Source organism: Notolepis coatsorum (genome assembly GCF_963971535.1).
Source record: "Notolepis coatsorum genome assembly, chromosome: 4".
Taxonomy (NCBI): domain Eukaryota; kingdom Metazoa; phylum Chordata; class Actinopteri; order Aulopiformes; family Paralepididae; genus Notolepis; species Notolepis coatsorum.
This window is the reverse complement of record NC_140168.1, coordinates 183,698,404-183,717,406: the sequence shown is the minus strand read 5'-3', so window position 1 is coordinate 183,717,406 and position 19,003 is coordinate 183,698,404. Positions and strand designations below refer to the sequence as shown.

The window sequence follows — 19,003 nt, the reverse complement described above, 5'->3', positions numbered from 1 at the left end:
AATGAATAATTATATGATAATTGAATAAAAGAAATAACGATTAAAACCCGACTATACTCGTTATTGGCGCTCAAGCGATGGCGAGTTAACCCGACTATCATCGGGTCTGGCGTCCAATGAGTTAAACGAGAACCGCGTTTAATTTTTTTTTTACATTTGAGTAAAAACTAGATCAAAAGTCATGGGTACAAGACTGTACCTTAACGTGAGAGGAACTCCGTCTGATGAGCAGGTCTCGAGCGAACGCCACGCCACGCAGCCCAGAGGACGACGTTACGAAACCAAAATAGTCAAAAACGACACAATACACAACTGGAAGTATATAGTCATGACTACCTGACTCGTTCGTTTTTTAAACGCCGTAGTTTTCATAGTTTCGTATGAATTATTCACAGCTTCGATGAAAACAAGGATGGCGGCGAACGGCGCGCTAATCGACGAGAACGATGAACGCCAAAGTAGCTGCGCTCTTGTGATTGGTCCGAGTTCGGCGAGGCTTATGGGTACTGTAGTAGTTACCATGGAAACTAGTAAATATTGTCTAACCTGATCCTCAACGGGTGAAATCACAGTGGAACCTCACTCCCCAGGTCTATTGTTAAAGGTGTCTGATGAAAAGGGCAAACAAATTCAATAAAAAAAACGTCATTATGCAGACATTCAAATTACAGTATCACAATTATTTTCCCGGAAGCGTATACAGTCGTACTGTAATACCAAGATTAAAAGTATTGCCTTTGAATGTTCATCCACAGATCCCCACCCCCCGAACAGCGGGAGAGGATCACTTATTTCCATTTGGATCGTGACGGACGACGGCGCCTGGGTCCATCGTTTTATTTTTTTTGAAGAGCATCGATTGGCCGATCGAAAGGCCCGTCCCTCTTCTCCTCAAAACTCCCGACAGCGGCGGTTCGCCATTGGAGGATGGATAAAAGAGGGGCGGAGCCTCGAGATGGTTCTGAACACGAACGCGCACGTGGAAACGGAGCGAGTCTGACTCGATAACTCCGTCACGGCGACTACCGTATGCGGGGGAGGCGGGAGACACGAACGCACACACTAACACACAAACACCCTCTGGCTGGTGAACTAGTGGTCAGGCGGACAAACCTACGACACAAAAAACATAATGACCTGTACAATATTGCTGTATGTTTTGGGAAATACACATCTTGGATAATACACACATCTAGAAGGCCGTTATGCTTCCTACGGGGAGACTTGATCGCCATGAACATGGGACGAGCGCGGCTACTCTTTGACAGTGAGTTCACAATGTACACACACACATTCGCGCACACACACACTTGGTTCTGTAAAGTGAAAACCACAGGACATTTAAAAAGGCTTGGGAGGCTGAGAAGAGCTTCGGAGGCGCTCGTGAGAGAAGGCGCCCCGGCGGTGGGAAGGACGCCGGCGGGGGAAGGAGCCGCCAGGCACCGCGAAGTACAAAAGATTCAGCCAAGTGTTTATTGTACTTGTTTACCGAACAGTGTTATCCAAGAAGAACTCAAACACAAAAAGGAAGGCCGGTAGCTTCCTCCAGAAGGCTGCTTCGTGTGACAAGATGTGTTTTTTTTTATTTTTTGGAGCGGCGTCACGACGACGTACGTACACAAACACCAAGCCGCGTAAACGGAAGATAATATTTTGCCACAAAAGAAAGAAAGAAAGAAAGAAAGAAAGGCGAGATGCTCTTTGATGTTTTATTTGAATTTTTTAGTTCTAGCAGTTAAGGCCACATCAAATTGGAAGAGTCCCATCTGTCGGAACGCACCGCTGCGCTTTTGGAAAACCAATGGACGTTTTTTTTAATGCCACCCAAGGACTACAGTACACACTGGAAGACACCTAGCTAGGCCTAGTTTTAGACGGTATACTGACCGGTATGGTATCGCCCCCCCCCCCCCCCCCCCCCCCCCACGCCATCCATCGTATCGAGTATGTGACATCGGATATGTTTCTGTTCACTGTGTGCACTCACAGTATCAACATACAGTACTAAGGCTATCCTCCATTCGTCGACTACACTTATTAAAATCGATGTGAAAATGACAAAACTGACTTTTTTTTTTATTTTATTTTTTTTACTGCCAGTTGAAGTCTATTTTTTTTTCCTTTTTTGTTTTTGAATGTATTCTGCAAACGTTGCTATGGCTCCCTGTTGAGATGTACTGACGAGTATCCAGAGGAAACATAGCACATAAGAGAGTATTGCAGGGCAAGGCAGAGGCGTTGCTTAAAGCTTTTCTTTTTAAAGACTTCATAAAAACCAATGATAAAAAACAGGCCCTCTGAGGTCATTCTCTAACCAAAAGAAACATTTTAAATAAAAAAAAGAACCTTCGGTTATGTAAAATAAAAATAAAACAGAATCCCCAGACTTCAGACCCCCCCCCCCCCCCCCCCCCCTACGGAAGAAGCGAAAGTAACAAAAACTGAAAGTGTCCCGTCGAAAAAGACTGGGAAAAAATTATAAAAAACAAACAAAAACAAACAGGCATTTGTCGGAGACAACAGGAGAAAGGTCGCCATAATATACAAGCCGGTCGGGATTTTGAACCTCAAATAAAAAATCAAATAAAAACAAGCCCCAAAGCTCAGAGGAAGAATAGAAACTATTTGGTAACAAAAGTGTACTATATGTTTAATACAAAAAAGGTATGGAGAAAATGTACCTTTACTAAAGCTTATACAAGATCCTTGGTCCTCCACACGCTGTATGTGTGTCCCTCTGCGTCCTCGAGCCCCCCGACAACAACAATACACCCTGCCCCCTTTTAGAGACGTAAAAACACAAAAGAAAGAAAGAAAACAAACAAAAGGAACAGTGGGGGGAGAGGGGCAACACAATTTTCGACATGGCGGATGTATCATTGTTGTGGTTTCCGTTCTTATTAGCCGTGAAAGGTGCTGGTGCTCTGAACCAATAGGAACTCTTTATTCCACATTATTTATTTTTTATTTTTTTAAACACCAGAACTGGGCAGGCGTTGTCCCTTTAGAAACCACCAGAGGGCGATCGAGGAGCACTTTTCTCTTATTCCCGGTTGGTTGACAAAACTTTTTGACCTTCGAGAGAGAAAAGAAAAAAAGAAAGAAAAAGATTCCCTCCGCCTCCGTCCAACCGATTTTCTGTTTCAGCTTCTTTTAATCCAAAATTTTATATGCAGCACTTTTTAGAGTCAGTTTTTCTTTTTGTTTGTCGTCCCCCTTTTAGTCTTTATACCACGAGTTCTGTTTTGCTCTCAAGGCATGTCGTAAATGCGCACGTGACCACTGCGTGCGTTAGGAGACCACGGCGGCCGCGCTGGAGGAGCACGTGACCACGGGGGTGTTGGAGGTGCTGTTCGGCCCGTAGCCGCCACCCTCCTGGCCGCCCCCGCTGGTCAGCAGGCTGGCGTTGCCCGCCCGCAGGATAGCGCCGGCGGCGTTGCAGTGCGGCCTCGGGCCCGGCTCCGGCGTGTAGGTGAAGGTCAGCGTGGTGGAGTAGATGATGCCGTCGTTCCTCACCAGAGTCACCGGCACCTGGACGGGCTGACGCACCCAGCGCCAGCCCTCACGGAACGCCGAGATGTCCGGCACCACGCACAGCATGCTCTCCGCGCACCTGCGGGGGAGGGGGGGAGGGTTTAGAACAAAGGGGCTTGTGGACGTCAAGATAAGATAAGATGATCCTTTATTAATTCCCTTGGGAATTTTCAGGGTCAACATGGGTTTTTTCAGGGTAATCACATTAGATTGAAATATATTGTCATTATACATTTTACATTTAGTAATTTAGCTAAACGCTTTTATCCAAAGCAACTCACAGGTTCTGTACAACAAGTCAGCAGGAAGGGAAGGGTTCATCAAACAGTGTCGAACTTGAGTGCATAGTAGTAAAGACATATTAGCACAGTAGGTAGTAATATACCGTAGGCAAGGACGATTATTTAGTACTACAAAGTGTATAATAGTAAAAGATGAAGGTTAGTCATTTCTTCTTTCTTATTCTCTTTAATTTCAGATATTGATTGAAGTGTGTTTTTAGCGGAACAGTACGATGAGGTTCTGGAGGGAGTTAGTCCATGATCTCAGGACAGAGGATGGTCAGATCCTAAGGAGGAATCATCAAAGTCTTCTAGAAACCCCAGAAGAGCCAAAAATTACCAACATCTATTATCCAACACCTTGTCCTCATAATCACCACAGCCAGAGGATGCAGGTTCACCTAATGCAGAGTTCAGACTACATGATGATAGGGCTGATTTTCCACTGGCCTTTTTGGAGATTACAACTTCTAGCTAATAAACAAACATTACAACTTCCACTAGCATCGCTAATAAACTAACATTACAACTTCCACTAGCATCGCTAATAAACTAACATTACAACTTCCACTAGCATCACTAATAAACTAACATTACAACTTCCACTAGCATCACTAATAAACTAACATTACAACTTCCACTAGCATCGCTATTAAACTAACATTACAACTTCCACTAGCATCGCTAAGAAACTAACATTACAACTTCCACTAGCATCACTAATAAACTAACATTACAACTTCCACTAGCATCGCTAATAAACTAACATTACAACTTCCACTAGCATCACTAATAAACTAACATTACAACTTCCACTAGCATCACTAAGAAACTAATAATAATAATAATTCATAAAATGTATATAGTGCTTCTCAATAACCCGAAGTCGATGACAATGGTCGGGAGCAAGAGTACAAACAAAGAAACAAAAGCAAAGAAACAAAAACAAAGAAACAACAAAGAAACAAAAACAAAAGGAACGTGAGACCATGGGGGGGAACAGGAAAAACAGCATGATAGCACAAAAAGACTGGAGACAGACATCAATCAGGTTGGAGGGGGGGGGGGAGGGGGTTATGGGTGGGGGGGGGGGTTGAAGGCAAGGGAGAACAGGTGGTTTTGAGGCGAGCTTTGAAGGTGGAGAGTGTAGGGGAGTCTCTGATGGACTGGGACTAACTAACATTACAACTTCCACTAGCATCACTAATAAACTAACATTACAACTTCCACTAGCATCGCTAATAAACTAACATTACAACTTCCACTAGCATCGCTAAGAAACTAACATTACAACTTCCACTAGCATCGCTAATAAACTAACATTACAACTTCCACTAGCATCGCTAATAAACTAACATTACAACTTCCACTAGCATCGCTAATAAACTAACATTACAACTTCCACTAGCATCACTAATAAACTAACATTACAACTTCCACTAGCATCACTAATAAACTAACATTACAACTTCCACTAGCATCGCTATTAAACTAACATTACAACTTCCACTAGCATCGCTAAGAAACTAACATTACAACTTCCACTAGCATCACTAATAAACTAACATTACAACTTCCACTAGCATCACTAATAAACTAACATTACAACTTCCACTAGCATCGCTATTAAACTAACATTACAACTTCCACTAGCATCGCTAAGAAACTAACATTACAACTTCCACTAGCATCACTAATAAACTAACATTACAACTTCCACTAGCATCGCTAATAAACTAACATTACAACTTCCACTAGCATCACTAATAAACTAACATTACAACTTCCACTAGCATCACTAAGAAACTAATAATAATAATAATTCATAAAATGTATATAGTGCTTCTCAATAACCCGAAGTCGATGACAATGGTCGGGAGCAAGAGTACAAACAAAGAAACAAAAGCAAAGAAACAAAAACAAAGAAACAACAAAGAAACAAAAACAAAAGGAACGTGAGACCATGGGGGGAACAGGAAAAACAGCATGATAGCACAAAAAGACTGGAGACAGACATCAATCAGGTTGGAGGGGGGGGGGAGGGGGTTATGGGTGGGGGGGGGGTTGAAGGCAAGGGAGAACAGGTGGTTTTGAGGCGAGCTTTGAAGGTGGAGAGTGTAGGGGAGTCTCTGATGGACTGGGACTAACTAACATTACAACTTCCACTAGCATCACTAATAAACTAACATTACAACTTCCACTAGCATCGCTAATAAACTAACATTACAACTTCCACTAGCATCGCTAAGAAACTAACATTACAACTTCCACTAGCATCGCTAATAAACTAACATTACAACTTCCACTAGCATCGCTAATAAACTAACATTACAACTTCCACTAGCATCGCTAATAAACTAACATTACAACTTCCACTAGCATCGCTAAGAAACTAACATTACAACTTCCACTAGCATCACTAATAAACTAACATTACAACTTCGACTAGCATCGCTAAGAAACTAACATTACAACTTCCACTAGCATCGCTAAGAAACTAACATTACAACTTCCACTAGCATCGCTAAGAAACTAACATTACAACTTCCACTAGCATCGCTAATAAACTAACATTACAACTTCCACTAGCATCGCTAAGAAACTAACATTACAACTTCCACTAGCATCGCTAAGAAACTAACATTACAACTTCCACTAGCATCACTAATAAACTAACATTACAACTTCGACTAGCATCGCTAAGAAACTAACATTACAACTTCCACTAGCATCGCTAAGAAACTAACATTACAACTTCCACTAGCATCGCTAAGAAACTAACATTACAACTTCCACTAGCATCGCTAAGAAACTAACATTACAACTTCCACTAGCATCGCTAAGAAACTAACATTACAACTTCCACTAGCATCACTAAGAAACTAACATTACAACTTCCACTAGCATCGCTAAGAAACTAACATCAGTGTTTCACAACACAGACTGGAATGTGTTCCGCGACACAGATAACATTAATGCCTACACGGAGACAGTGCTGGACTATGTTTGTACTAGGGTGAAAGAAACAATCCCCACTACCAAAATGAAAGTTTACCCAAATCAAAAACCCTGGGTAGACAAATCCGTCCGTGAAGCTCTGAGAGAGCGCACCAAAGCATACAACGACGGCCTAGAGGCAGGCAACATGAATGACCACAAGGTGGCGCGATACAACGTAAGGAGGACTGTGTCAGAGGCCAAACGACGCTACAGGGATAAAATTGAACTCCAGTTTGAACAAGCTGACTCTAGAGCTATGTGGCAGGGGCTCAAAACGATGACAGACTACAAAGGCGCCTCCCTCAAACTGAACAGTGACATCTCCTTAGCAAATGACCTCAATACCTTCTATGCGAGGTTTGATGCTGGTAATAACAACACCAGCTCACAAGCCTCGGCAATGGGGGGGGGGGGGGGTCGGCTGCTGATGGAGGCGCAGTGTTCAGGGTAACAGAGCATGAGGTGAGGCGGACCTTTAAAAAAGTGAATATCAGGAAGGCAGCAGGTCCAGACGGCATCCCCGGCCGCGTCCTAAAAGTCTGTGCCGACCAACTGGCCCCAGTATTCACTGACATATTTAACCTGTCCTTAGAACAGGCTGTCATCCCCACCTGCCTGAAGAAGTCCACTATTATCCCTGTACCCAAAAAATCCAAGCCTGCTTGCCTCAACGACTACCGCCCTGTAGCTCTCACCTCCATAGCCATGAAGTGCTTCGAGAAGCTAGTAAAGGGCTACATCTGCTCCTCCCTCCCCATCAACATGGACCCCCTGCAATTTGCATACCGCCCCAACAGGTCCACGGAGGACGCCATATCCCATGTGCTGCACACAGCAGCATCACACCTGGACAAGAGGCAGGGGAACTATGTGAGAATGCTATTCATCGACTACAGCTCGGCATTCAATACCATAGTCCCCTCCATACTCATAGCCAAGCTCAGGGACCTGGGCTTGGGCTATGACCTCTGCCAGTGGGTCTTGGACTTCCTGACTGGCAGACCCCAGGTGGTGAGAGCAGGCAACTGCACCTCCTCATCCATCACCCTCAACATAGGGGCCCCCCAGGGCTGTGTTCTGAGTCCCCTCCTCTACTCCCTGTACACACACGACTGTGTGGCTCAGCGGAGTAGCAATACAATCGTCAAATTTGCTGACGACACAGTGGTGGTGGGCCTGATCTCTGCCAACGACGAGAGGGCCTACCTGGAAGAGGTCAAGGTCCTGGCGGGATGGTGCCAGGAAAACAGCCTCTCCCTGAACGTCAGCAAAACAAAGGAGATGATTGTGGACTTCAGGAGGTCGGGGGTCAAGGACTACAGCCCCCTCAGCATCGACGGGGCACCGGTTGAGAGAGTCAACAGCTTTAAGTACCTCGGAGCCTACATATCCGAGGACTTGACATGGACCACACACATTAACAGTGTTGTGAAGAAGGCACGACAACGCCTCTACTTCCTCAGGCGCCTAAGGAAGTTCCAAGTCAGCCAGAAGATCCTTAAGAACTTCTACTCATGTACAATAGAGAGCATCTTGACCGGCAACAACATCACCTCCTGGTTTGGGAATAGCACTGCACAAGACCAAAGCAGACTACAAAGAGTGACACGTTCAGCCGAACGCACAATTGGAGGGGGGCTCCCCACCCTCCAGAACATTTACTACAAGCGTTGCAAGGGCAAGGCTAAGAGAATCATTAAAGACTCCAGTCACCCGAACAACTGCCTCTTTGAACTGCTGCCGTCAGGCAAGCGATACAGGAGTCTCAAGGCGAGCACAGAAAGACTCAGAAGAAGCTTCTATCCCCAGGCCATCAGGCTGCTAAACGAACAATGAATGAACACTACACAACAACAACCACCAAACGCACATAGCACACACATCCACACGCACACACTCACTTTAAACAAACACACTGTAGCACCCACTCCACACACTTATAGCACACACCCACTTTAAACAAACACACTGTAGCACCCACTCCCCACACTTTATATTTATGGATGAAGGATTGCACTACAACTCGTACACCTTACTGTACATTGTACCTAAAATTGTACCTCATCCCATTTCTGCTTTGCACTAGATAGTACTGTACATTAGTACACTGCATAGTATTGTGTATTGTATATTATATGGTAACTCAGAACATTGTACATATGTCTATACCGAACACTGTGACCTCATTTTCTTCTTCTAAATTCATGCTATATTATGTTATTATGTTATTTGATACTATCTTGTCTAGCACAGTCTCTGGAGCGTAACAGTAAGAAGCATTTTGTATGAAAGTATTCTGTACTTCTGTATGACAACTATTAAAGAACTTGAACTTACAACTTCCACTAGCATCACTAATAAACAAACATTACAACTTCTCTACCCGTTCCACATACATGTAACTTTCTTTGCCCACTCCACATACATGTAACTTTCTCTGCCCGGTCTACATACATGTAACTTTCTTTGCCCGGTCTACATACATGTAACTTTATTTGCCCGCTCCACATACATGTAACTTTCTCTGCCCGGTCTACATACATGTAACTTTCTTTGCCCGCTCCACATACATGTAATTTTCTCTGCCCGGTCTACATACATGTAACTTTCTTTGCCAGGTCTACATACATGTAACTTTCTTTGCCCGGTCTACATACATGAAACTTTCTTTGCCCGGTCCACATACATGTAACTTTCTTTGCCTGGTCCACATACTGTACATGTAACGTTAAGACAAAGCTGCAAGTGGCATCCGTCACAACATTTCCGTCAGTCTTTTAAAACCCCGGCTGAGGTTTTAGATTGAGGTTTCAGAAGGTCCCACTGTTTACCCAGCGCTGGTCACCCTGGTCTTTCATGTCTCCGACCAGCTCTCTCCTTTAATCCCACATGGGTGGCTTTGGTAAACTAAGCGCCACCAACTCGTCTGGAAGCCTGAAGGAGGACGATTTAAAGGCTGTTTTGGATGTTCGTTGAAGGCATCCTTTGCTGTGGCTTTAGCTTTAGAGAACGCCACCCAAATAAATAGTTATCTTTTTTTCCCCGTCGGTTTAGGAAAGTTAAATAAATATTTGTGAACCCTGAGAACCCAGAGAAGTAACTCTTCATTTTGTTCATTAGGAAGCTATCTGACTGCATGTTAGCCTAGCACAATGAATGGAAGCGGACAGTGACGGGTAGCCTAGGCATTGTCCAACCCATCTCCCGAAGGCTACCCGTCACTCTCCGCTTCCATTCATTGTGCTAAGCTAGGCTAACGTGCAGCCAGATAGCTTTCTACTGAACGCACAGAGCGGGAAACTGGTATCTATCTTCTTTGTCTCTCTCTGGAGAAGACGATAAGCAAATTTACAAAATGTTGGCGTGTTCTTTTAGGTCTGGAGCTGCTCCATAGACGATGAACGGGAGACTGATTTTGTGGACCCAAAGAATTCTTTGCTCGAGTTTTTAAATACAGAAATTTACTTCATATAGTAGCGTTCTTCATTTTGAAATAGAAAATGTACCAGTGAATATCAATTCGTATGGATTGCTAAATTGGGGCGGCTCCCCCTTTTTTTTGGATCCATTTTTAATCCCCCTTTTTTCCGTATTTTTCTCCCATCCCAATTTAGTCGTTATGCCAATTCCCTTCCTGGTCATTGTGCGCATTTTCCCCCCCACTTGCCGGCCTAGGAAGGGTTGAAGACTATCACATGCGTCCTCCGATACATGTGGAGTCAGCCAGCCGCCTCTTTTCACCTGACAGCGAGGACTCTCACCGGGGGAGTGTAACGCGTGGGAGGATCACACTACCTCCCCCAGATTTCTTCCCTGCTGAGCAGGCGCCCCGACCGACCAGTAGGAGTCGCTGTTTACAACAACCAGGATACATACCCCACCGGCTTCCCACCCGCTAACACTGGCAATTGTGCTAGTAGGGACGACTGACTGGATTCGAACCCAGTGTCTCTGCGGTGGTAGGCGAGCGCTTAGTCCGCTGCGCTACCCAGCCGCTCCGGGCGGCTCCCCTTTTAAAGTGGATCTCAGGACACTTTTGATTAGGAAGACCATTTTTCAGCCTGATGGCGCCGTTCCTACACTGACTGAAGGCCACGTGAGCACGGATGAGTGGACCAGACAAGTCTGTGGAGGGATTCTCTCGTACTGCGTACTTTGAGTGTGTCGATGCTTTCTGATGAAAAGAGAAGAATAAATGATAGCCCAAATTATCTGCTTCAGGCTTACATTTACATTTAGTCATTTAGTGGACGCTTTTTTCCAAAGCGACTTACAAATTGTGAACAAATCAGCAGGAGGGGTACATTACTGGCAGCTAAGGGTCAGTGGCATTGTTCGTGACAAATAGTGTTGAACTTGAGTGTTACACTCTGAGTGCATAGTAGTAGACATCTTAGCATGATAGGTAGTAGTATAAGTATAGTAGCATAGTAGTAAGTTACATAATAGTAAAAAGACAGTAAGAAGGTTATTTTTTATTTTTTTCATCATATTTCCCCCTCCTTTTTTTCCGATTTTTCTCCCATCCCACCCTTCCTGGTTGTTGCGCACTTTCCCCTACTGTTGGTCCGAGAGACAGGAGACTGTCACATGCTTTCCTCCGATGCATGTGCAGCCAGCCGGCAGGCCAGCCTGGCCGCGCAGATTCTCACCGGGGAGTGTAGCGTGTGGGAGGCCGCACTATCTCTCCCTAGATCCTACCCTTGCTGAGCAGGCGCCCTGACCGAACTGTAGGGGTCGCTGTCCACAACGCCCAGGACCCACCCTTCAGCTTTCCCACCCTCTAATACTGCCAATTGTATTAGTGTGAACGGCCAGCCAAGCTGATAGCAACGCCGGGAGCTGGATTTGAACACGCGAATCCAGCCTCTCCGGCGTTGGTGACGAACGCAATCTCCGCTATGCCACCTGACCGCCCCTTCTTTTTTTAAGATATTGTTTGAAGAGATGTGTTTTTAGTAGTGCTTGTCAGGCGATATAAATTTTTTATCTAATTAATTACAGGATTTGTAATTAATTAATCTAATTAATCGCATTTTAATCGCATAACCATTTTAGGCCTGATATTCTATAATCATATTTCAAATTGCATGTGTCGTGATTGCAGAATTCCGTACTGTATCTACAAAACCTTCTGCCCCCTTAGCAATGATTTCATGTTTTTTGCCTTTTTTGTGTGTTTCTGTGTACAACGGTGGCTGTGTTGATGATTATGTCATGAAATTGGGTCCGTTTGGTTCTTTTCCATATATATACAATATGTTAAATGGTCATCATTAGAATGGCTCTAAAAAAGAGTTATACACTTTAGCTTGCCAATTAACCATAAGGTTTTTTTTCCTCCCATTGACTCTCATGTTAAAACGCTGTTTTTTAATCTGCACTCAATTCATTTAATTTTCGATACAATTATCAAATGAACGCTTTTTTCACAATGTGGGGACCAACGCAATAGTCTAGTAATTCTGTTACCGGATTTCTACACACGGTGGCGCAATTGTCCTATGGCTGTTGTTGCCAGCTAGGAAGCCGTCACATGGCCCCAAGAGGCGGAGATTATGCCGGCTGCAGGCACTCCAGGCAGAGAGTTAGAGTGCAGCACTTCCTTCTCCCCTCCTCCTCCTCAAACTGGTATCAACCGTGTCACACAGCTGCGCCACGGATCCCTTTGATTGGTGCCGCACCCCTCGGCTCCTCGCTGAGCTCGCTCTGTGCGGAAGGGGCTGGTGGTTGAGTACACAGCGCTCATGTCTTCAGAATCTACCGGCAAAAAGTGTACTGTACCCCCGCTGGAAATATTACCAATAACCAGTGCTTACTAACGTTAGCGGCTTGGCTATATCTGACCGAATGAGTCAATCATTTGTATATATAAGGACATCTTATTCACAAGGACTTTGTGCTGGTTTCCCACGCTGGACTATGGGGTCGAAAACGTATATACGTTTTTTTCCATAAAAAGGCAGTTACTATCAAACAAACGGGAATATAAGTGGTTAAAATTCAAAAATATTTGTAATCTTTTATAGATATCTTGAGATTAGGCTCTTCATGTTAATTGTGAAAAGATTTTAATTTTTTTAATATTAAGAATTAACAATTGTATGACCTTGAACTTGACGCAACACTTTCCTGCTTAAGCTTATAACTATGCTAAATTGTTACGAAGGCAGAATCTTCCCTTTATTAATTTGCTTAGATTTTTCAGGTCTGGTCAATTTTAGCATGTCACAGTCAAAGATAAAAAAAGATTTTTTATTGATATTCTCATTTGGTTCATTACAATTTACTCAAGCCTGTAGTAACAGACACAGTATTTCTGACACTGGGAATACATTCCCTGAAATCCATAGATGTCCCTAGAATCATATAGCAAATGGACCATTTAAAAAAAAAGAGTCTGTAAATGTTTATTCTACGTTCTTATGGAATTAATGAGATTACATTTTTTTTTATAAAATAAAATAATATTTTTTTTTTAATAAATGTTGCATTAATTTTAATAACGCGATAATTTGCTGTGTAATTAATTTATCTAATTAACGCGATAAACTGACAGCCCTAGTTTTTAGTCAATGGCATTGGCCAGGTTTCAGCTGTCCTGACTGTGGTGGGAAGTTCATTCCGCCATTGTGGGGCGAGGACTGAGAATAGCCTGCTTCTCTTCGACGACCCCCCAGGAGCTCGGATAGGAGTGGGTCTGAGGCGGCCAGAGGATGCAGAGCGTAGGCCTCTTGAGAGTGTGTAGTTAAAGACCATTGACCGGAGGTAGGAGGGAGCCGTTCCCCTCATTGCACGGTACGCCAGGTCAAGGACCTTGAAGCGGATTCGCGCAGCAATGGGGAAGCCACTGCAGCTCTGAGAAGTGGGGTATATTAGGCGCCCGGATTGGAGCATCTCCAGGCTCGACGATAAAGGCCTTATTCCACCTTAACCCATTCAGTGCCAACCACGAGATTAGTCGGGTTAACTCGCCATGCGTTGAGTGCCAAGAGCAGAGAAAACCCGAGAAAACTCGGGTTTTAATCGTTATTTCTTTTATTAGCAATATCCATTTAATTTTCATCCATCCAGCCTGACGTTATCATTGGGAATGGGTCTGAGCTCGAAAAGGGCAAATACCGCCGCCTATCGTCTCCCGGATGGTATTGCACATCATTGGATTGGATTGGGTGGGACTGTGCATCAGAAAAAAACTGGAATTTCTCTGGAATTACTAGACATACTCCAGGGCTATTCAACTACCGTAATTCCTCTAATAGTAACCCCGGCTTGTATTTGTTTCAACTGTAGCGGATACCAGGCTTGTATTAGGAGGAGGCATGTATAAGAGAGAGGCCTATATTTATAATTTTCAAACCGATCATAATGAATAAATCAACATTTTGTGTCAGTTTGAACCCAGTAAAATGTACTGGGTTCATTTATTGAAACCAAGTACTGTATGAAATACGGTAGTAAACAGTGCAATTACAGGTGGTCAAAAAAAGTAAAATAAAGTAAAATAGTGCAATCACAATACTGGTATAATAATAATAATAACTTCGTTTTATACAATTCTGAGGTAGGCTTACTCTCTTGGTAAACATTAACACCATACCATTATATGGTATTTACTGCACAGCCAGGCCAGCATATAACAACAATAACAAAATATACCCGGCTTGTATTAGGAGGCCGGCTTATAATTGCTTAGCTCAACAGCGCACCCGGTCATTAATAGAGACCCGGTTTTTAATTGAATACCGGTTACTATTAGAGGAATTACGGTAAATTGTTCAGGGGGCCACATTGTCAGAAACCCAAGGGGCCAGGGGCCGGACTGCCACGGCGCCTCCCCGTGCTATGAATATATGTACACTTGACACAACACGCAACCACATTTTCACAACTTTTATTTAACTACATTGCAAAAGTAGTATACTTTTCAAAAAAAGTGCTTCATTTATGTGCCACATCTGCAACATCTCCTGCAAAAAGTGCTTCATTTATGCAACATCTCCTCTTCAACATTTCAATATAAAAATAAAATAAAAAACAAACGAGTGCATGATGTGCATCTGAACATTCTAACATCAACACTTGAACAAAAAAACACATTTATAGTGCAGCTGAGCTTATGAAAAAGTGCTTCATGTCTGTGGAACAACAGCAAATCACAGCATCTTATTAGCACTTATTGTCCACTCTTAACTCTCAAACATCAGGGGGGTGGGGGGCAGACAGGCCTAGCCTACATACACACATCTAATGAGAGCGATTGCACTTCTTTGACTGGGCAATGGCAGAGAAAGAGGGTTCATAGGAAGTGAGGGCTACCCGCAAACAGTGATGCAAATGCTCATTTGTCAAGGAGGCACGGTTGCTTGTTTTAATGGCATTCATGTGAGAGAAACTGGATTCACAGGTGTATGTTGAGCCAAACATTGTTAGCACAGATATTGCCAGCGTTTTTATTTTGGGGAATGTCTTGACATGAATACACTTTATCCAAAATGTTGTGGTGGATTCCATTCTCAAGTGCCTGCTTCAGAGCAGATGATGCTTGCATGTCAATTATTTCAAGTTGCAGGAGACCTTCATCAATGTGAAGTGATGCAAGGAACTCTTGTCCTTTTGTGGAAATAGCAGCTACATTGGCAAATGGGTTGCTCACAAAATGCATCAATTCTCTGGACATGTCAAATTCATCAAATCGACTTGCAAAGTTTTCCCTCAATTTATCAATGAAATCTGTCATTAATTGAGTGACTTTTGGCTCAATTGTGCGTGTTAACGTTGACATGAAAAGAAAAAAGTAAAAAAAAAATATATATATATATATATATATATATATATAAAAATAAACAATTTTTTTTATATATTTTTTTATTATCATGTAATCTTTGGCGGGCCGGTCAGAATCATCTCGCGGGCCGCCAGTTGAATAGCCCTGCTATACTCGTATTCAAAACGGTATAAAGCGGAAATCTACCAATGAAAAAACAATCCGTTTCGTACATGTTGACTGCAAGCAAGTCATTGATAAGCGAGGGGTGTTTTAGACCCATAGCCATAATTTAAGATATAGTTTAGGCGTGTAGCCACTGAGAAGGAAGTCTGCTTTTTACCTGGCTGTATGCGTTTTAGTTTGCAGACGGCCAGGTGGGATGCAGCTTAATCTCCGGATAGGAGAAGTTATAGTAGTGGGGGGAGGGGGGAGGGAATGGGGGATTGTGTTGTTTTTTGTTTTTCTTTTCAGTCGACTCGCTCGGTTTTATTTTTGTTTTCACGCTCACGCTCGGTACTCAATGGAACCTTAACAAGTGAATATGTATCTATTATAGTTTTCTACTCCAAACGAATTACATTCAATCAGACTGCATCCTTTTTAGACTATGGCTAATTTGAATATCCTGATCTGGAATACAGGGGGTCTCAATATACCACATAAACGCACAAGTGTACTAACGTGGCTAAAAAGGAAGCAAGTGGATCTGGCTTTACTAAGTGAAACGCATGTTTTATTGGCGGATAACGCAAAATTGGCAAATAAATTTTATCATAACATAAGTTCTTCTTCTTTTAGCACCAAGGCCCGAGGGGTAGCCATAATAGCGAAGAAGAATTTGAATATTAAACTGTTAGATGTGTGGTCTGATGCAAATGGTCGAATCACTATTGCTAAAATAGAATGCTCTAACCGGAAAATTGCGCTGATTTCGGCATACGCCCCTAATTTGTATGACGCTAACTTTTATGCTGTACTAACTTCAGCTATGTTGAAACTACCTGATTACTCTTTAATAGTAGGAGCTGATTTTAATGCAGTTTGGGATCCATTGATCGATAGATCCAATCACGCGGAAAACTGATCAGAAGCAAGCTACCACAGCCCTACAGGCCTGGTCTAAGGACACAGGGGTAATTGATATGTGGCGTTCGCTCAACCCATCCGCGAGGGATTACTCCTTCTTCTCGTTGAGACATAAGACCTCTTCCAGAATTGATTGTTTTTTCTTCCCCACATCTCTTTGATAGCTTTGATGTTGACTTATTGCCCATAGCACTTTCAGACCACAAAGGTATCCTCCTCAAAGGTTCACTCAGTAAAATAACATCCCGTGCCCCTAGATGGCGTTTTAACTCAACACTTCTGAAAAACGGAGAGTTTAACTTGCAATTTAAAGAGAAGCTCACTGAATTCCTAGTTTAATGTTGGCTCTGTACAGGACCCCAGAATTCTATGGAATTCGGTTAAGGGATTTATCAGAAGTAACACTACTCTCTTTGCATCTAATCTCCGCAAGGGACGTCTCTCCAAGCTAGAGGAACTGGAAAAGCTTCAAGCCATGTTGATCTCTTCCTTGCAGCACAACTACTCTAGTCGACTGGAGCTTCAAATCAAGGTAGTCAAAAAAGAGATTAACTCCATTTTAAGACAACAATCTGAATTTCAGATGCACAGAACAAGACGGCACTACTACTTTCACGCCTCCAGGCCTAGTCACCTACTAGCTATGAAGATACGTGCCAGTGAGCAATTTGCGGATATCCCTTCCATTAAGAACCAACAGGGGGAGGTAACCACCAACCCCAAAAAGATTAATGATACATTTCGCTGTTTTTATTCCAACCTGTACAAGTCAGAGGTGGTCTTTGATCATACCAAGCTGGAGGATTTTCTTGATGAAATCAACCTACCACAGATCGCAGAAGATAGTGCTAGGTTGTTAGCTGCACCTATCACGCTGGTTGAACTTAGAGAGGCGATTGCGGATATGCAACGGGGCAAGGCTCCCGGATGGGACGGCATTCCACCGGAACTCTATCTTGCATTCTGGGATGTACTCGGTCCCTTATTACTCTCAATGATCTTACACTCAATCAAAGAGGGCAATTTTTCTAGAGATGTCAATATGGCGCTTATATCTGTTTTACTCAAGAAGGATAAGGACCCCACCGAATGTGGCAGCTACAGACCCCTAAGTCTCCTCTGAGCCGATCTTAAGCTATATGCCAAGGTTCTAGCCACCAGACTTCAAAAGCACATGACATCTCTAGTTCACCCTGATCAGACCGGCTTCATAAGAGGCCGCCTGGTTACTGACAACATCAGACGGTTACTGCACGTGATTAATGCCAGCAAGGATATTGCAGCCCCTACAGCGGTCATGTCCTTGGACGCAATGAAGGCATTTGACAGATTGGAGTGGTCTTACTTATGGGCAGTTCTCAGAAGGATGGGGTTGGGTGAGGGTTTCATTCATATGATCAAAGTTCTATACACTGAGCCTTCGGCCATGATCTTAACGGCAAAGTTCTGTTCGCCACTCTTCTCTGTCTCGCGCTCTTCTAGACAGGGTTGTCCTCTTAGTCCCGGACTCTTCGCTTTATCCCTCGAACGCCTAGCTCAATACATAAGACAATCCCAAATTATATCTCCTATTTTAATTCAGGGCACACATCACCATATTAGCTTACAGTATACGCAGATGATGTACTCCTGTTTATGCAAAATCCCTCCGTCTCTCTACCTCATCTGCTCGGCGTGATAGATGAATTTGGCAGCCTGTCCGGCTTTAAGATCAACTGGCCAAAATCTGCTTTTCTTCCACTTAATGAGTCTGCGAAGGCTACCATCCTACCGGCAAACATACTTATGGTGGAGCACTTTAAGCCAGACGGTAAGGTATAATTACTCCAGCTTGGGTGACAGGATTGCGAATGACTTTAACAGATGGTCCAAATAAAAAAATTCATTACAGGCCTGTGCGTCAATAATTAAAATGAATATTTTACCCAGAATTGACTTTATCAGCTCCATGCTCCCGTTACCTCCTCCTGTTGGTTACTGGCAGAAATTGCACTCTGCCTCGTATAAATTCGTTTGGAACAATAAACGCCCGCGCTTGAAGAGATCAACTGCCCAAAGGAGTAAACTCGATGGGAGCTTAGCATTTCCAGACTTTAAATATTATTTCCAAGCTTTCTCTCTGAGACCTTTGATCACTTGGTTTGACGCTCAAGCAGCTGTATCTTGGCGACCATTGCAGGAGAAGTTGATGTTCCCATATAGACTTCAGGATATTGTGTATACCAACATATCAATTAAACAATGTAAATTACGATTTGGCCCTCTAATCACACATGTGATCCAAACTTGGCGTGACACTCAGAAAGTGGGTACAAACCGCCATCAATGGCAC

General features: G+C 43.4%; 1 protein-coding gene across 1 annotated transcript in view; it reads right to left on the bottom strand.

Annotated features, from left to right (window-relative positions):
* Positions 1–2,425: 2,425 nt before the first annotated feature.
* The window catches only part of rbpjb (recombination signal binding protein for immunoglobulin kappa J region b), a 256,534-nt gene continuing 239,956 nt past the window's right edge, over positions 2,426–19,003 (bottom strand). The window contains exon 11 of the mRNA XM_084311777.1: positions 2,426–3,613. Coding sequence (XP_084167903.1) covers positions 3,292–3,613 — 322 coding nt within the window. The 3' untranslated portion in view covers positions 2,426–3,291. The remainder of the gene's footprint in view (positions 3,614–19,003) is intronic.